A 20,635-nucleotide genomic window follows, 5' to 3' on the forward strand; every position below is an offset into this window, starting at 1 on the left:
ACTCAAAGTTAAAAATCATTTTATCCTATTCGTTGGCCTAGAAACTCTGGTTGCATGTATATAATTGGATGAAATATGAGGTGGAAAGTTTGTCTGGAGAAAATATAGAATTTAAAATGTCGTCTTTCAAATAAAATTTGCGGCATTCGCGCTAAAATGCAATTTTTGCTTACAAAATAAAACAACGCAGCTATTTCAAAACAAACGTGTGATTACATCAATGTAAAGTTAAGGATGAATGAGACTGAATATTACATTGACCATAAATATATTAATAATCAAGACAGTAAAGAAAAACAGAGAAATACATCCGAGCAACGAAAAAACAAGAATAGGAGGGGAAAATCAATGAAAAATGTCTGCGTGCAACGAAAATGCTAAAAACGAAATTTTGTCCCCAACAATCAAGAAAAACTGAAACCCTTGATCCGCAGTTGTTTTGGGTGCATAGAAGGGAAAAAATAAAAATGTACAATGTCTGCGTTCAACAAAAATGCTTAGAATGGAGCGCCCCGTTAAAAATGCTTAAAATGTCGATTTCGCACAAAAATGTTAGGAGATTATTGCTTGTTTCTTTAGTTTTACAATAGCTTTTTGTAAAGTGAAGGAACTTTAATGACAGTTTTAATATGAGGTATTCAATACAATTGATAGATAGCGTATCACAGGCTAAGTATGATTATTTGCTAAAATTTATTATTTGTAGTGCAGATTATATCTACAGTTAGCTCCAATGAGGTCAATTGACTAATTTTTATTGTATCTGTTTCTTTAATTCTGCTGTTTTATAAGCACAATTAAATAACTTTCGCAACGAACTACTGATGCCTGTTAACAAACTACTTTTTGAGTTTTAACAGTTTATTTGGAACATAATAAAATACCTACCCTTTTTCAATAAAACTTTTGTTTCATCTAATGACTGTTTTCAGATGGAAGGTGCCCCCTCAAGTGAGGCTAGGGACTCTGCCGAGCCTGGCACAAGCGCCAATGGAAAATCCCTAGGTAAACAATAAGAGAGAAGGGTTGATTAAGAGATTTGCATTGTGTCCCGCTAAAATAAATATGATCACTTTAAGTATAAAAATATCAGAGGTTTGTCTGTCACTTTGTCCTTGCTCCATAGTAATCTTAACAACTCAAAAAAAAATAGCTGCCAATCTCATTTAAAAAGCCGATTATAAGACATTTTTGTCAAAAAAAAACTTATTTGTCACAATTTTTGTGTACCATATTATTATTTTAGGCGACTTATTAAGAGAAAAATATCTGGACAAAGCAGAGGAGGGAGAAATCCAAACCGACGGCAGCCAGAACCATGAACAATCTGGTTCAAGGCGGAAAGCTAAGTCTGCAAGCAGGTAGCTCGAATTTTGGCAATTGCTAGCGAAAAAAAGTAATGTTAAGCCATCTTGTTTTAACCCCATCGACTAAATTCTATTTATTGAGGAAGTATAACAATATCTGTCAACTAATTCCCCTTATTGCTCGCCATTTGTCTTTAATTCTACATTGATCATTAATGTTAATGAATTACGCCTGTTTATTAGAAATCCATTTTCAAACATTATCAATGGGCCTCATATGCCTGTAATTGGAGTAGTAACACGCTGTAACCCCAACACTGTTCTAACTTTTTATTCTATTAGATTATTAATAATTTTTTTTGTTAAGATCTCGAAGTCGATCAAGATCCCGCAGTCGGAGTGGTTCCCGTAGCAGCCGCAGTAGAAGTAGGAGTCGCAGCAGGAAGAAGAAGCGAAGGTCTTCAAGCTACAGCAGGTAGGTTTTGTGGCCGCTGTTGCCTATCCAGGGCAAATTTAAAGAGTTTAACTAAATTAATCGTATATAAATGTCAATGATACTGTGTTTATGTCAGTGGTAAAAGCCGTATAATTGAATTTGATTAACCCAACAGTAACACTGACATAGATTCCACAATTTATCAATATATTTGATAGTAAAACTGTCTATTTTTAGTAATCTTAGCCATAGTTTTTTTTTGTATACCTATAGACTTTTAATTCATCATATTTTAGATCCAGGTCCCGGTCAAGGTCAAGATCCAGTTCATCCTCGAGGTCAAGGTAACCAACAATCATTTATACCATAATTTCCTGAATTACTAATTCTACGTACGACAATTGGTTTAATATTTTATAATATGCATAATGATATGTTGACCATATGATATAGCATCCGAAATAGTTTTTCTTTTTCTTTTTTTACGCTTTAGAACATTATTTTACTTCTATAGTATACATGTCTGTTCAGATCTCGGTCACGTGATAAACGGTCACGCCGGCGTAGTCCCAAAGACAAGCGAGGTGGTGGTGGCAAGAGGAGAGGCGGTGGAGGGCGCAGAGGCGATGATTATCATGATGGGTATGAAGGTAAGGTTGTAAATGATTTTGTAACTTATGTTTTGCTTTTTGGCGTGTTATACTTTTTCACTATGTTTATTGTTTTACCGAAAATAATCTTTCTAGCTTATTTATAATTTAGGAGAAGGTGGAGAAGAGGAAGGATATTTGTACATGGACGAGGACGGATATTACTATGACGAACAGGCACACAAAACTATAGAATAGCATCGTCTGTTTTTTTATCTTATTGTTTAAAGTAGTATGTTTTTTTGTCCTAAAGTTTTAGATTTCAATAACTAGTAAACTGTTTGAGTTCTTTTTTTCTTCTGGAAGCTTCACATAGTCTAAGAATGGTTTGTTTTTATTTTGTTTTCATGTTATTTTCTGAAATTAAATTTTTAAATTACTCTTATTCTTCATATTCATAAAATAGCTCCCCGACTTGAAATCTATAGTTTAAATGATGAATAGGGAAATTGTTATACATACGAAGAAGATGAACATGGTTCGGGAGGAAGTAAGTATTTACTCTGTAGTGCAGCTGCTCTATATTTTTTCCATCAAAAATTAAGGTGCATAATGATACAAAGCAGCTGCTCTATATTTTTTCCATCAAAAATACTAACCTCAGTCTTTCAAAAAGGGTTTTTTTTTTAATGCAACCATCTCGTAATCAGTGATTAAATGGCACTTAGAATTCGAATTTCGATCTGAACTTTTGCATGAGTAATCCTTGGTAGGTCTATTTTCCCTAAATTGAACAAAAAGTTGGAAAAGTAACGGCTGGCGGCTCAACCGTTTAGCCGTTTTTTGCCTATTTTCAGGGTAAAATAATCATCAATTACGTAGGAATCAACTTTTTAAAACATTTTTTTGGTTTAATTCATGTTGAATGATAGCAATAACCTTTTTTAAAACTTCTAGTACCAACAGCTACCGTCTAAAACCGTTTGATAGCGTTTTGGAGTAGAAAAGAGTATTATGTGGAGATAGGTTTCGTGACTAATTTGCAATATAGATATCCAAAAAATGGCAAAACGGCTGAGCCGCCAGCCGTTTGCCGTTACTTTTCCAACTTTTTGTTCGATTTAGGGAAAATAGACCTACCAAGGATTACTCATGCAAAAGTTGAGATCGAAATTTGAATTCTAAGTGCCATTTAATCACTGATTACGAGATGGTTGCATTAACCCCCCCCCCCCCCTTTAATTAACTGCTTTGTTGCATTATGCACCTTGCCTTATTTTAATGTCTTTAAAGTTTAAATTCCAACTATTAAAATAGTTTCTTTCATGGCACTGGAAAATTAATAGTACTGAACATTTTAATAAATACAAATCCATATATTGATGTTTTGATTGTCCACTGAAAAAGAAATAAAAATCATACCTTTACTTTGGATATAACTATTATTTTCGTATCTGCGGATTTTTATAAATAAAGTACATTCTATAATTTTTCTTATTTAGAACTTGGAAAGAAATTGTACGATTGCCACAATTGTAAACAGAAAGGACATGTCTTTGAAAAATGTCCCTACAGGTAAACTATTAAATATTAAACACAGGGATTACATAATCAAAGATAAAATAAATTTTTTCCCTAATTCCTAAATTGAGAATCTTGCCTTTGGTTGCATGAATTTACTCCCCTGTTAAATATTTTCTTTGAATATTTTTTTCTCTCGATATTTAATATTTTATCAATTTGCAGGGCTATTCCCGAGGAGACACGGTACTGCAATATTTGTGGAGAGGAGGCTAAAGTTTGTGAGTGCAGAGCTTGTAGAATTTGTTATTCAGAAGAACATTGGTGGAAGGTCAGTTCATTTATTTTCATAGAAGGATATCAACATCCATAATTACCCAGCGAAATACAAAAAAATCATGGAATGGACAAACAGAAAAAGAGAATTATAAAGCAAATGTTTAGTTGTCATATCAACGAAAAAAAAGATAATATGCAAAAGCAAGAAAATCACGAAACATTTGAAAAATTGAAGTTACATCTTTTGATGCATGACTGGGAGACAGACTGTCAAAGTAATGTATAGATTAGATGCGGTTATGTCATAGGAATCTATTATTTTAGGAATGCCCATTCCGTGTGGAAGGTTTCTACAAGATGACAGAGGAAGAATATAACCAGCTACAATTTGATATTGAAGAGGTAAAAAAAAGTTTTTAAAAGTTTTTCTTTATTATTCTGGGATCTTAAGGTATAAGACAATGGACGATAAAATGATGTACATCTCCAAAGAAGATAATAAAATAGATTATCAATTCTGTATATTTAATATTAGGGATGGCAATCCGGATCCGGAATCCGCCCAATTTTTGGCCAATTTTGGAATCTGGATCCGGAATCCGTTTTTTAATAGCGGATTCCGGATTCTTAATTGGTAGGCTAAAATTTTTTGCTTTCAACTCCTCCTCTTTGAAGGCAAAGATTTTCATCATTATATATAATATTATAATATCTTTTAAAATCTGGTTCGATTCTCGGGAAGTGAATTATAGAGAACACCAAGAACATTGATTTTTAGGGCATATGTAGCACTTAATTTTTAAAATTAAAAAAGAAATCCTTTTAAAATATTGCTAGAATCCGGAATCCGTAAGGAATCCGCCACTTTTTTTGACGGATTCTTTAAGAATCCGAATCCGGCCCAAAAATTCGACGGATTGCCATCACTAATATTTATATTAATGTTTGAAAAGTTTGGACACGGCTAATTAGATCTAACCAATCAAGATTTAATGATAGTACCTACAGTTTAAACTAACGAATGAGAGAACGTGTTCATAAAACTTTGTTTACCAATATACATACAGTCCAATTTCCCTTCCCCCCAACCCTCTCTGGTATTATTAGTTTTATATCCTATGGCATAACACTAAAAGCTTTGAAATATGTCACCATGTTTACATTTAATGAAGGTTGATAATAGTCAATAGTTAAATAAAAGCCAAACGATTATAAGGAAAAATATTAATCAATGACCAGAATTAAATACAAAAAGTAGTATTTTTCTGATTAATACAGTATATTACTTTTAATTTATGGGCTAGCAATGAAGAGCTATTTCAAATAGGGTTGGCCGGATACTTTTTTAGCCGGATACCGGATATCCGGCTGGTTTCTAAACCCGGATATCCGGTTCTGGCCGGATATCTGGCAAACGTTCGATATCCGGCAAATTACCGGATATCCGGCGTCAAAATCAGCCGGATATCATGTAACCGAATAGTTTTAATATCCGGTATCCGGCCGGATATTGAAAATGACCGGATAACTGGCCAGACCGGATATCCGGCCCAACCCTAATTTCAAATTGACAATTCATCATTTATCATAAAATCCGCATATCATGCCTAACATATTGTTAAATATAACCATAATTTAGGCCCAAATGATGAATATCGAGAAGAAAAAGAAACAGATAGCAGAGAAAAAAAGAAAACAGGCAGAACTGGCCAAGCGTGGCCAAGGTGATCTTAAGGTGAGTAAATGAACAATTTTAATAAACAATAAACAAGGATGACAAAATCCAAAAAAGTGAAGTTCTAAAATCAGACAGTGTGATAAACGAACCTTAACACTTTTGGAGTCTCAGAACCAAGAAGCAGAATTTAAATTTATATGTTCAAAAAAATTGGCGTAAATACCGGTTACTGTTTAAGGACATACTTATTACTTACATTATTAAAACTTCTTGAATATTGAAATGCTTTGCTTAAAATATTGTTCTGTGCATCCTAGTTCGATAGGACCATTCCAACCTGCCTAAATTAACGAAAACAGCTTTCAGTTAAATACGAATGTATCGACGTACGACGGACCTATCCTAATAATAGAAAAGCTTCGCCTTTAAAGTGCTTTACATTGTATGGTATGGCCATTATTGCCTTTCAGACTTTAGACTAGAGTGGGGTCATTTTGTAAGTATCTTATATATTTTAGGATGAAATAGAACGAGAACGCATGAAGGGCAAGGGGGGAGGTGGACACTGGGGTAAAGGCGGCAGCAGAGGAGGGCGCTACAGGGGAGGTGGGGGTGGTGGTGGTGGCTATGGAGGGCGGGGGCGTGACGATGAGGGAGATGACTATGGGAGGAAAAAGCGCAGGTCACGCTCTAGAAGACGCTCCAGATCAAGATCCAGGTATGGTTTTAAGTTAATAAAGCTCATTTTTGCTGGTAATTTTGACAACAAGTTTCAGCCATGCATCTTGAATAAGAGCCAAGAAAATCACGTTCCCCCCTATCCGTGTCTGACAGACAGTCAGACGGACGGACGGATATTTGTAATTATAAATATAGAGTAGCTTTGCTTCTAAAAAAAGATTAAACTAAAAAATAAGTAACCGTTATAAATCCGTAAGCCCGTCAATCTGTAATATTAATGAAATGTTACTTACTTTTTGCTGTATAGTACCAAGAATTTAAGAAATAATGCTTGTAACAGGGTGTTTTGATGTTTAATATAAAATATTATATTGCCAGACATTGCCCATCCTTATTCCTTAGTTTCTAATGAACATAATCACCCTTGTTAAGATCAAGTTCTCGGTCAAGATCGCGTGAGCGCAGCAGCAAGTCACGGGGTCACAAGAAGAAGAAAAGGGATTCAAGATCAAGAAGTAGATCTAAAGGTATATTGTATAATATTATTTTACAGGGAAGGCAGTAAATTAATTGTATTATTTTATATGATTTATGTTTTGGTTTTTATTAGTGTTGGTAATCCAAATTCAATCCAACAACTGAATAAAAAAAAATCCGTAAAGGTTATGTGTTATAAGTTATAAACAGTAGTAGAACATAAAAAAAATGTTAATTAAAAAAAAAAAATTGTCTATAGTTCTTTTCAATAAGAAATATACATATTACATATTTAGTGAATATTATCGTTCTACTGCTATTTTTAATCCTTAAAACACACACCTTTACGGATTCTACCAGAAACCTACCCCTCTCTTTAAAAAAATATTTGACATTATCAGCTGATTTTTTCGTGATTTTGAGGGGCAATGCTTCATGGTTGAGACGACATTTTTTTCTGTTCCAAAATATAATTTTAAATTTCATTGGATAAGATTCATCATATCCACTTATTTTTATAAGAGATAATAAGAAGATATACATTGAATGCAGTGGCGTGCACATGGTTTTATTATCAGTTTATGGAATGTTTACAGGGTGAATAGATATCAATTCCGTACTTTCTGTTATTTGTTTTGGGGGAGGGGGGGGGGGGGGGGGGTTGTAGTTGAGAAATAACCACTTTCATACTGCACTCCTATGACTAAAAGATCTATTTTTAGTTAGGCTATAAAAAAAAGTTTTAGGTATTTTCTCAAAACTAGAACATTTAAAAATCATTTGAATTGCATTACTTTTTTAGATGACCTCCCTTATCGTCGTTACTATGATGACAGTGAAAAAGAAGATGAAAGTATTACCAAAAACAAAGGTAATAGTTATTTATCATATTTTCGTAATATTGTGAATGCTAGAAAGGATATTAAAATTATTTCAACAATTTTGGTCATGTGATCAAAATTTGAATTTTCCTTCTACTATTGCCCCCTCTGGGGGCGAAGTAGGTGGAAATTTAAATTTTTGTCACTTGACCTTAATATTGGTGAAATAATTTTGAATGACCTTTCTTGTATAAGCAATATTAATAAAATACGATACTTGGTTTTGTCTCATTCTCAATCTTTTTCTTAAATTCAAAAAAGTCTATCAAAAAATTTACATCATCTAAGGGTGAACAATAAATATCTCTGTCTATTTTTCTCTATATTTCTTCCCCCTCCCCCCTCCCTCACTTTTCTGTCTATTTCCTTCTCTCTCTCCTCCTCTTTTGTACGTTCATTTATACAATAGAGATAACCTAGAGACAGCACAAGGGAATTTTGTTTACATTATGTATCAGCTATAAATTGTTGAATATGTTAGGTTAAAGCTTTCCTTGGGTGAAATATTTGAAGAAAATATTTCTTCCATCATATAATGTGAAGCGTATGACACAACATATAATAAGTTAGTTATAAATGATTTAATTTCTTATAATAAAGTTATCTTTCTAAAAATTATATCATTGCAAAATTTAGTTGCAAATAATGTTGCCTATAGGGCTGTATTTCATATACAACAAAAAGTGAACAAAGGTTTCTTTTTAAGAAAAAAATGGGGTCAGATTGACCATCTATGTCTAATGTTTATACCCACATCAAATATCAAATTATAACAATGTACAGTAGAGTGGATCAATTTTGGACATTGAATTTGTAATCAACATCTACAGTTTAAACGTCATATAAGAAACCTAAATATAAACAAGGATGACAACATCCATAAGTAGCGAAGCACAAAAATCGTGGATGGAAATACGTAAAAGTAGATTTAAAGTGTATTTATCCCAAAAAACGTTTGAAAATTGGACCAAAAACACCAAATATATGGGGAAATATTTAAAACATATAAAAATAGCCAAAAACCTGATAAAAGGCAGTCTGACCGCCATGGTTGTTTTCTTTAAACGACGGGAAATTTAATTCTCATATCTATAACTGAAAAAATTTTGAAAATCGGACCATAAACACTGAAGATATGGAGAATAATGTGATAAATACAAAAATAGCCTAAAACCTGCAAAAAGGCAGTCTGGCCGTCATGAATGTTTTCTTTCAACGACGGGAAATTTAATTCTCATATCTATAACTGAAAAAATTTTGAAAATTGGACCATAAACACTGAAGATATGGTGGAAATTCGAAAAATACAAAAATAGCCTAAAACCTGCAAAAAGGCAGTCTGGCCGTCATGGATGTTTTCTTTAAACGACGGGAAATTTAATTCTCATATCTATAACTAAAAAAAATTTGAAAATCGGACCATAAACACTGAAGATATGGAGAAAAATGTGAAACATATAAAAATAGCCTAAAACCTGCTAAAAAGGAGTCCGACCGCCCTTGATGTTTTATAGTTAATTGTGCTCCTTAATAATGGGAATATTGTCAAAAAATTTCAGCTGTCTATCTTTAATAGGAGCCGAGAAAATCACGTTTCCCCTATTCTGTCTTACACGGACGGACAGACGGACGGACGGACGGACGGACGGACGGACGGACATTTCGAATTATAGAGTAGCTTCGCTACTAAAAATTGATTTTGTCCTTGAGGGGAAATGGGGGGAAGGTGTTTCCATGCATTAAAAATTTTAGAAGTTTATTCTGGAGGTGCAACTTTTTTCTTTCAAAGTATTGCTTTATGCATCTTTTTGAATTTGTCTTGTTGATTAATATAAGAATATCAAATTGGTTTTAAAAAATATTCATCCAAGCATGAAAAATCTTAAATTAAATGTAAAATCTCTTGGTTTTTAAATTTATTTATGGATTTTTCTTGCTAGGATCAATAGTTTTAAAAACAGATTTTTTATTCTTATTCTACTCTTCAAGACAAAATTGGGAAGGTGCATAAAGCTATACTTTGAAAGAAAAATAATTGCCCCCCCCCCCAAAAAAAAAAAAAAAAATTCTCCCCACAAGTGTCTTTCTCAAAGTTTACATGCATCAGCGAGCCTCCCCATTATTCAAAATATTTTCTTTTCATTTTTTGGTCTCTTATATGATGTTCAGACAGAAAGTGTATGTAGCACATTTAAAATTAGAAAATCATTGAAAATCAAGCCACTCTAATGTACAGCATTTATTTCTTCAATTCCACAGTACAAAATTATTCCTGTATTTAAATTTAACATATCATATAGGAAAAAATATTCTTGTATTTAAAATTAAAAATCATGTTGGAATTTATTTTACAATTTTTAAGTTTTTTAATAATGTACAGCAAATTATTTCCTTTTTATCTCATGTTTTGAAATTTATAAGATAGTTAGAATAAATTACAGAAATAATGAAAGATTTAAAGAAGAGAGCGTCAGGGGGGGGGTCGAGGGGGGTTTCCCCCCTCAGGAGAGGGGGGGTTGAGGGGGGTCTCCCCCCTCAGAAAAAGCTTGGGCTTAAATCTTCAACAAATAAAGAAAACAAAATTATTTTAAAAATTTCTTTTTTATGTTAAATATTATTATTTTTGTGACACTTGATTTTGAATGACAAAAAATGTTGAAATAAATATTACCCACTGTATGAAATGTTAAATTAGAAATCAATAATGATGTTGGAAAATTTATTCTCATTTTATACTCTGAAAAAAGGAATTGACAAAAAATAATAATTTTTATTCCAAACTTTTAAAACAGCATGCCTATTTCTTTTTGGTTGACACTCGAATTAAAATAAAATAATGAATATTATTTCAAGACCAGAAATAAATTTGAAATAGATAATTTTCTTTCCCCTATATTTTGTATTCCAAAATGCCAAGAATTAATTTTGAAATAAAATAATTTTCTTTCCAATATTTTTATTCCTTTTTCTTATTGGACGTCATTTTGTGTCCAATGAGAGACTAGTGTTTAAATATTTTAAAGCTTATTACAGCATTTATTTTGAATATGATAATATCAACATTCTCACATTAAATGTGATAAAAACTTTTTCCAAACACTTAACATGAGTGCAGCTACTCTATAAATAGGATATATGTCCGTCCTTTCGTCATAAAATTGAAGTATAAAACGAAAACGTAAAAAAACATTTAGTTGGGGGATTCCGGTGGTGATTTCTATTGGGAGAGTGTTATAATCCTTAACTGGACATATATGAAACTTAAATAAAATAAATTAAATTTTCTTAATATTTTTCTTTATTAAGCAAATAATCACAATTTTATTTTAGGTCGAAATTACAGAAAGAAGATCAAATCAGAAAGAGATTAAAAATCTAAATTAAAAGCAAATGATTATTTCGTTGGTTTATGATTCAAAATTGAATCAGTTTTAATGATTTTTATTTTGCATATGCACTGTTTTTATGCTTGGATTTGAAAATTATTTGTTATTTTTACATAAACACTTCAAATTTAGTTATTTTCTTCCAAATTTTAGTTATTACAATCAAATTATCGACCTACTAACTAAGTAATATAGCATTTAGAAAACACAATTTTAAAATTATTGTTTGATTTTTCCGTTTTGCACTGTATTAAAATTAGACATATTGATTTGAACTGCCGCTGTGTTTCAGATAAAATAAATTATAAAATGCCATTGGTTTAATTTTTAAATGCAGGTAAATTTTTCTTTAATGTTATTTTCTTTGGCACTTGCTTCAACATTTTTCTTATTTGTCGACCAAACATTTTTATTGAATATGATTTGCTGGTTATGAGCTTAGTGTCTAAACGTTTCAACCGCTAATTGTGATCTACAGAAGGGGTTGTTTTATGTATCATCATTGTGGTATCAATTGATAGGCCATAGTCTTATCCCTTAAGATCCCTGATTTTATATTTTACTTTTAACTTAAATAGATTAAGATATTCTTTCCGCGGTTATTGTAAAGTTTTAAAGTCATGTGCTTAATTTCGATAATATATTAGAATATTCATTCTTTAATTGTATCCGAAATAAAGCATGTTTAATTTGTTTGTTTCAGAGTGTAAATGCGAATAGTTTCCACCTGCACAAAGCCAAGATCATGTCTCAGAGCCTCTCATTGCCAGATCATTTTCAGGTGGGTTTACAGCTATAAAAATATACTGGTACTCAAAATTTTATGGAAACGTTATTTCATTCGTTGGCTTTAATCCTTGGGTCCTTTTATTGAATTTGATTACCATTGTTGGGGATGTATTAGAATTTATGGTCAAATGTCTTATTTCTTAAAGATTCCATCTCTGGTTCTCTGTTATCTTTATAAGGATAAGAAAATGATAATAGGATGGATGGTTTTTTGGTAAACTGTATAGTTAATATTGGTTTGTCGATTACTGGCAGAAAGTTTAGTAGTGGACTCAGCCTCTAGGCTTAGAAACATATTGTTTCTTATTGTTATATTACTTATTACAGGTTGTTGTCCTTGGAACTGGGTTGACAGAAAGTGTTGTAGCGGCTGCATCCTCTAGGCTTGGACACACGGTGCTTCATATTGATACCCAAGGTATAAATTAAAATATCAAGCATATGAAAATTATTTATGATAGCTTTAATCTTGTAATATTTCATTTTGAAAAAAGTATAGGTAGGTATTACATTTTTAAAACAATTTTGAAAAATATACCTTATTTATTTGATTTAGATTATTATGGAGGCGATTGGGCATCTTTTACTCTTCAAGGTATATTTCTAGTAGCATAGCCACTCTATAGCTTTATATGACAATAAGTCAGTTCGATTTTCTGACGGGCAGTGAGCCAAAGCACGACATACACTGAGCCTTCAAGCGAAGGCTCACTATGTTCAACCAAGGCTCAGTGTCCTTCTGACGGATATTTCCAAGGAAAATTTTGAACGATGAAACGACTTAAAAAGAAAAGATTTTTATATAGGTTCTGGTAGAGCTTCTTTAAATCCATTAGTTGATATTTTTTTTAGTATTTTTTGGCTTTTAAAGAGTTTGTTGTAAATTCTTACGTTATCTCTACATGAATGGACAATCTCTTTTTGAAATATTATTCTTGGTTTTTCTCTTAAAGGTTTTAAATTTGCCATGCATATTGTATATGAATTAATCTTAATGAATTTATATTTTACAGGATTGACAGATTGGGCTGATTCCAAAATCCAACCAAAACCAAAAGAAAATTCTGAACCAAAATGTTCAGAAGAATCTTCAAATCAACCATACATTGAAGAGCTTTTGGGTGAAGGAGAAGAGTTATTTGATTTGGGGGAGTTTCCTAGTGTGCACTCGGTTCAATATCAGTGGCACCAAAATCAAGAAAATCAACAAGAGGAAGGTATTGAAATATTTTTTATATGATTAAAACCTTTTTATATGATTAAAACCTTTGAGGACCCGACTGTTGATAACAACGTAGGGGCCATGTCTTTATTGAAGGTGCCATGGCATTAATACCTCAACTATTACAGGAAACCAATCCCCTTTGATTTCACGATCTTTGTCTGCAAGTCCTAACTGTGCATGGTAATACGTTGAGCCAGTTTTGTTTCAAGGCATTACCCTAATCTAACTTTTACAATCTCATGAATCTGACAGTAGAAGAGCCAAATTAAAACATCATTAGTTATGACGCGTTTTATTGATACGTTGCTTTATAATTGTAATTTTCTGATAGGAATTCTTTTATTTAGAAAGTATAGCAGAACCCGAAGCAAAATCACCAGAGAAAACTGACACAACTGAAAATACTGACAATACCGCACAAGATGAAACCAAAAAGACTGAAGAAGGGACAAAGCATGGTGGTAGTAAAAAGAAACAATGGAACAAACAATTGCTTTTGGTAAGCTTGATTAATATTTAGCAGTGTTTTTTTCTCAGTAACGTAGCTATTCTTTTAATAGGATAGGTCTGTAGGTACTACTTAGTCTTATCTATAATATCTTTCTTTGAAATTCCTTTTTAAGAAACCACAGTAGTTTACAAAAACACACTCAAATACCCCTCTTTCTATATGTATTGGTTCGTACGTCACTTATAGTTAACTTAGACATGTTAGAATTGAATTATCGATTTCGAACAGTGCATGATGGTGCCTGATACAGTTAGGTACAATTTTGAAATTTTACTAAAATTCCGTAGTTTTTGTAAACATGTTGACTTTTTTCATTGAATGATTTAAAAAGCAAAGTTTCTTCATAACATTAGTCAAGTCTAAACCCGTAGTTAAGTTCGTCATATTTAGAAAAAAATACCCTTTCTTCTATACTAAAAGCTGTGACGCACTTTTTCTTTCAAATAATTCCTTAATATTTGTTTTATTTAGGAAGAAACGCGAAGGTTTAATTTGGACCTGAGCCCTAGGCTTTTATATGCGCGAGGTGCTATGGTGGAACTTCTTATTTCCTCAAATATCTCAAGATACACAGAGTTCAAATCTGTTTCCAGGGTTCTTACGCAGGTCAGAATTGCAATTAAATTATATTTTTTTGGCATATAGTGATTTTGGTGCTATCCCTTGAAGCACATAGCAAGCACATAACACCCCTCCTCCTCTAAAGGGTATTTTTTAAAGGTATGGATAAATAACCCCATTTTGAGGCCCATACCTTGACAACCTTTCAACATTCTAATTGTCAAAAAATTTCTGTACTGCTGTTTAGCAATTTACTATACTTACCACAAAAAAATGTGTTCGTAGTTTGTTTTTACTGCGCTACTTATTAACATAATTTTTTTTTGTCGTAGATTGGTGGCAGGTTGGAACATGTTCCGAGTTCAAGATCAGATGTTTTTGCCACCAAGCATATTACTGTCGTCGAGAAAAGAATTCTGATGAAGTTTCTCAGCTTTTGTGTCAATGAAAAGGTGCGTGTTTTCACTTATGGGGGCTGGTAAACGTGAAATGTTTCTTCTCATCTAGTAAAATTTGCATTCTTATATGCCTGCTTTAGAATAGATTAGACAAGACGACTAATTATACGTAGTATGCGGCTAGATAAAACGCGCGAAAAACATGACTTATTAGAACTTTTGTGTCTCAAGTTTTGTTTGCATTATTGAAGCATATTTCAGATTATTTTAATGCTTTGTTATGCAGGTTCTAGTGATATGGGAATATAGATTTCAGTCGTTCAGCCACTAAACAAAAAAATAGATTTCCTTTGTAAGTTGGAATTAATATTCAATTCTTTTTAGATAGAAGATATTCTGGAGGGTAAGGAACACAAGACTTTCAAAGAATTTTTGGCCGGCGAAAATTTGACAGAAAATTTGATACATTTTGTGGTGCACTCGATAGCCATGGTGACCCCTACAGCTGGGATCAGAGAGGGCTTGGAACAAACAGTCAAGTTTCTTTCTAGTCTAGGTAACAAATATTTACCATTCTTATCTTGATTATTCTATGGTTTCACTTTGTACATGACTTTACTTGATTGATTGATTGGTTGGTAATGGTATATGATGGCTTTATTGAATCTAATACTGATCAGCGAAACTTAAAAGATATATGGTAAAATTAATTTTACTTTATCTTTATCGCCATTAAAAATGTAATTTCCTTTCACATATGCTATTACAATTATAGCAAGATATTTAGGGGCAGGGGGAAACATTTTTTCAAATTATTCATTATCAAATTATCAACAATGATAACGAAATAAACAAGCAAAATAGACGTAATATTACTTTTTAAAATTTTTATATGAACTGATCATTATGACTTAACTGATTAATGTTGTCATTTTTTCATTGTTGCGCTACTTATGAAAATGGGGTATTCCTATCCAGTTTTTTTTGTTTAGGAATGAATATTTTTTGCCCGAGGGAATAAATGATGGAGCGATAGCTCATCATTTATTCACAAAAACCTGGATAAGAATATCATTCTCATTTATACAAAAACTAATTTTTTATGCTAAAATGTGGTTTAATTTTGGTTTTTAATTTTCATTTATTTCTCCGAAGTAGTATTTTTTCCCCCCGAGGTAATTATGCTTTCTTTTATTAATTAATAAAAATTCTAAAGGGTGTCCCATAGTGTAGTGGTTAGCGCACTACGCTGTGGTTGGGAGAAACCGAGTTCAAGTCCCCACATAGACTTTGCACTTGGTTGACAAATGCTGTCGCAATTTGTCAGATTATGATCACGCAACCTTCCCTAAGATGCCCTAGGGTTGTAAGGGGGGAGATTTGTAGGAAGTTAGGGTTCTACAAATCAAGCAGCTTCAACCATGCTTTCCCTCATCCATGCTCCTCGTATGAGAGTGCCATTAATTAGGGTGGCTTAATATTGAACACCTGCCAAAACTCTAGGCCAGGGTGATGTAATAATTGAGTAGCTTCCACGAGAATTGCGGGTCAGCTTGTAATGTAACATAGAATACAATCAGCTGTGCGCGAAGCTTACCAATCTAAGATTGGCCAAAGGATTCTCACACCCAGTCTCCGTGTGCATCTGAGTCCTAACTTCAGAGAATCATGGCTACAACTACTACTGCTACTACTACTTCGGGGATAAAAATGATACCAGGGAAAAAAATGATACCTCGGGGAAATAAATGACTACCTGGGGGAGAAAAAAAGAATATTTACATCCACTATTTAAGGGGTCGTTTATGTGAGAATGAGAATTTATTATTTTAGGTAGATTTGGGAGCACTCCGTTCCTCTGGTCAATGTACGGAACTGGTGAATTACCACAAGCCTTTTGTAGGTGAGATAAAATAGATAAAAACCTGCCCAGGTTCTTTATCAAGATTTCCCAAGAGAATAAGCTGGTAGGTTTAGTAGTTTTTGAGATCTTGGGATACAAACCTCTTTGATGTAATTGATTTCCAAAAGGAAGGGAGGGGACTTTGTATTGTAAATTGCAATAGTAAACAAACTTTTATATACACGTTTTCTCATTAGTTGGATTAAAACTTTAGTTATTTTTTTATATTTTAATTGTTTGGTTCATATTAGGAGCGTCCAAACGTTTTAAAACAATGACCTCATTTTACAAAAGGGTAATTTTGTTTATCCTTATTAGAATGTACAACAATTTATTGTCCAATTTACGGTAAGGAACTCTTATTTTGTTTAGACTGTGTGCTGTGTTTGGTGGAGTTTACTACTTAGGACGTAACATGTCAAATCTTATTGTTAAGGTAATATTTACAAAAGTTTCACTTTTCTATTATATCTAAATTCTATGACTTACAGACACCTAGTAGATCTAGAATGTACGTGTTAAAAGTACAAGGACAAATAACCATTGTACCCACCCAATATATTTTAACCTAGCCTGACTTAAAAAGAGAAAAAATACCCCTCTCCCCTCTCTTTTTTTTCATTTATTTCAAAATAATTTGTGGGATTCCGTGCTCGATAAGGTAATTTGAGGGAAATGGTTAGTTTTGATTTGACCGGGCCATTCGCCACTCAGGGCTTTCAAAAAAATAATTGATTTTTTCTTAATATCCGTGGAAAGCTGTCTAGTCTATAATACGATGCAATAAATAAAAGTTTCTTCTCGTAGGATGGCAAGTGTGTAGGCGTAATTACTGAGGGCAAGCGAATCAACTGTGACTATCTAGTCCTTCCAGATAATAGAACTCCGCTAAATATTCTCAAAGGCGGCGCAACTCAGGTATTTAATTTTAAAAAGGGAGAGGTAGGTTTCGGGTAAAATCCGAATTGGTGTGTGTTTTAAGGCTTAAAAATAGTAGTAGAACGATAATATTCACTAAATATGTGTATTTCTTATTGTAAAGAACTATAGACAAATTTTAAAAAAAAAGTTAACATAAATTTTTATTGTTCTACTACTGTTTTTAAATTATAACACATAACCTTTACGGATTTTACCCGAAACCTACCTATCCCTTTAATACAAATTAGTAAGAAAAAGTAGTTACTTCTTTAGTACGACGTGGTTTGGATAAGACTAAAACTTCTCACCTCTCCAACTTGGCAACTACAATCAAGTAAGTTGCAAATTATAATGTTTACGCTATTGCCGCATGTTATTTTTAGGTTACAACGCGACGAGGAATTTATGTGACAGAATGTTCTGTGCTACCAGCTGATAAAGAACAAATAACACTTCTATCTCTGCCATTTAAGGTACTTTTGCCATCATCAAGAAATTTAGTAATGCGTGAATCATATGTTTATTCTCTGTGTTTATTTTGATTGAGAAACCTGTGTTTTCCCGTGTTTTGCATTTCGAGCAATGTATCCCCCACCCGCCAGATTTAATAAATGAATAAGAATTAGGATGGGGTGGGGGGGAGATTTTATTATGCTTTACCCCTGCGGAGGGCCATAATCCTGTGTGATCCTGCGGTGATCCGGCCCTTCGGTGCTACCCATGACCAAATTTAATCTAACCAAATCTGACCTAAATTAATAAACAAAAAATTCTCCCCCCACCCTCCTCACCATATTTTCAATTTCATTATTTAAGAGAAGAGGAAAGAGGCAGGGGGTGTGGGGGTTGTTGTTGTCATTCGAGCGCTCAACCGTGAAACCTGCAATAATTTGAGCTTTCTATCTAAATTATTATGGTGATTTAGTATTGTATTTTCTTTAAGGAACCAGTGCATGTCATTGAAGTGGGACCTGGCACTGCTGCGTGTCCAAAAGGATTACAGGTAAAAACTAGTCGAAACATATTTCCCTAAATTTTACAGTCACCAGTTGACCTAGTGTCAAGATAAAACTCGTTTCATTGGAGACTTCTAAAATATATCTATTCCTGACTTATTCTGTAGGTAATTTGAATATATATTTTTACTTAAAAGGTCCTAATATCATTTTGCTACCATTAGAAAGGAGGGAACATTGAATTGTAAATTAAAGGTACTCCAAAGTTTTAAAACCAAGTCCTCTAAAACTTTGAGGACTTTTATCAAATCTTGATTGTTTAATCTATTCAAACAGTTCCAAACTTTTCAATTTGCAGACGAGTTAATTTTTTGTTTTACCATAAACTTTCAAAAAAATGCTGTGCTACTTACGAACATAGTTTCCCTTTTTTTTAGATAGTACATGCAACCAGTGTTGATGTTGCCAATGAAGAAGATGACAACGAGAATGATAGTTTACACAAAGTTGATGAGATTATTCCTAAAGATTCTCTCCTCTTTTCAATGAGCTTTAGACAGACAACAAGAATAGGTAATTTATTTGTTTCGTAGCTCAAAATTCAGGAAAAGTAAAACTTTTTATTTATAAGAAGCGCATGTACAACATGCTAAAGATGTTTTAGATTGATAAATAACAACGTAATAATTTGGAAATTCTTTGAAATAATCATTGTGTATGTGTATGATTGTTTATAAGTAATCAACTATGATAACAGTGGACAGAGACTCCATATTTGATAATCAATAATCAAAAAAATTATAGTGCAAGGTATACCTAGGTAGTGTAGATTAATCAAACTTCCATTATTATTGTGTTATCCTAACCCTAACCCCTTAATTTTTAGGTGATGTTTCAACAAGTCTGTCAAATGTGTACAGAGCAAGCGGCCCTAGGCCAGAATTAGACTTTGATCTAGCCCTACAGGAAACTTGATAAAACTATTGTAAAGTAAGAGGATCTACGTGTATCTGTCTACTCTTTCTGTATCAAAGGATATCCCTAATCACTGGACTGGTAAGGTTCTCCTTTACAATGTAGCTTTTCATAGGTTCTAGAAGATTTATAATTATTTGGGGGGAGATTACCACCACCCCGAAGAAAAAGGAGCCCTTAAAATATTTATGTGTCGCTAAAGACCGCTACTGGCGTAGAAAACTTTTTATACTAAAAAATATTTTATTCTACTAGTGGCCTTCACTGGCGTAAACAGCATTTTAAAGCATTTGTTAAGCCTCTTTTTGTACATGTGTCTGTGTAAATGAGTCTGGTTAGTTACAAAATATTCAACTTTAATATCAAACATTTTAAAGATAGTTTTATTTTGTCTGGCAGGAAGCGGAGCTAATCTATAAACAGATATATCCTGAAGATGAATTTCTACCCAGAGCTCCGGACCCAGAGGAAATAATTATTGGCGGGGATGATAGTGAGGAAAAGGTAATTTAGTAAATCATAGTGGTTGGATATCTCCAAAAATCTATAGTTTTTAACGGCCAAACGGAAAAACGTATAGAGTATACTCACACAAAATTTTAACCTACAAAAGAAGTTCTACAAATTATCTAGAATATTCCTTAATAAATAATGCACAATTATCTCGGAGTGCACATAAATGCGCAAAAAAAATTTCCCTGTGCATTATGGTATCTTGGCCAAATTATTTGTAGGACTTCTTATTCCGCTTAAAACGGTGTACTGTGCAGGCATAATATGTTTGTACAACCGTTTTGCAGCTAGCAGTATTTAAAATTCATAGATTTTTGGAGATATTATTATTCATAATCTTCATTTAGGGTCCTGAAACTGCTACTGAAAACTCTGAAAAGATGGAAGATACATCCAATGATGCATCTACCACTGTCAAAGACAACCAAGAAAGTATGCAAGTTCAAGAAGAAGATGCTAAAAATCAAGAGAATGCCAATATTGATAAAAATATGGAAAGTTAATTTACAAGATTTAAAATTTTCATGATTATTCATTCCTATAATTTACTTTACTCTATAATCTGTGATTTATTTTAAAATTTCTTTAGTTTGTAAAAATATTGATATTAAATGAGGGGAGGGTGAGGAATTTCTCATATTTTGTTA

General features: G+C 32.8%; 2 protein-coding genes across 3 annotated transcripts; both read left to right on the top strand.

The window, feature by feature from the left end:
* The first annotated feature begins 132 nt into the window (after nucleotides 1-132).
* Nucleotides 133-11,538, top strand: LOC145322740 (uncharacterized). 2 transcript variants are annotated; one of them, XM_080164987.1, is made up of 16 exons: nucleotides 133-634; nucleotides 933-1,005; nucleotides 1,247-1,361; nucleotides 1,675-1,782; nucleotides 2,040-2,087; nucleotides 2,275-2,393; nucleotides 2,506-2,570; nucleotides 2,838-2,883; nucleotides 3,836-3,908; nucleotides 4,080-4,185; nucleotides 4,458-4,535; nucleotides 5,773-5,868; nucleotides 6,330-6,529; nucleotides 6,925-7,019; nucleotides 7,772-7,840; nucleotides 11,181-11,538. In XM_080164987.1, exons 2-16 carry the CDS (start codon nucleotides 933-935, stop codon nucleotides 11,219-11,221), a joined length of 1,332 nt encoding a protein of 443 aa, XP_080021113.1. In that variant the 5' UTR covers nucleotides 133-634; the 3' UTR covers nucleotides 11,222-11,538. The 2 variants fall into 2 exon arrangements, with proteins under 2 accessions (XP_080021113.1, XP_080021114.1); XM_080164988.1 differs by having other exon boundaries at nucleotides 188-634; nucleotides 2,046-2,087.
* Nucleotides 11,438-20,621, top strand: Rep (Rab escort protein). The gene is made up of 18 exons (XM_080164985.1): nucleotides 11,438-11,573; nucleotides 11,940-12,017; nucleotides 12,353-12,443; nucleotides 12,582-12,620; nucleotides 13,039-13,242; nucleotides 13,598-13,749; nucleotides 14,233-14,367; nucleotides 14,655-14,774; nucleotides 15,105-15,276; nucleotides 16,554-16,623; nucleotides 16,996-17,059; nucleotides 17,431-17,541; nucleotides 17,928-18,017; nucleotides 18,488-18,547; nucleotides 18,938-19,073; nucleotides 19,387-19,463; nucleotides 19,872-19,979; nucleotides 20,336-20,621. Exons 1-18 carry the CDS (start codon nucleotides 11,568-11,570, stop codon nucleotides 20,489-20,491), a joined length of 1,869 nt encoding a protein of 622 aa, XP_080021111.1. The 5' UTR covers nucleotides 11,438-11,567; the 3' UTR covers nucleotides 20,492-20,621.
* Nucleotides 20,622-20,635: the final 14 nt, after the last annotated feature.

This window comes from Acartia tonsa, chromosome 6, assembly GCF_053477335.1.
Source record: "Acartia tonsa isolate MP-2025a chromosome 6, ASM5347733v1, whole genome shotgun sequence".
Lineage (NCBI taxonomy): Eukaryota > Metazoa > Arthropoda > Copepoda > Calanoida > Acartiidae > Acartia > Acartia tonsa.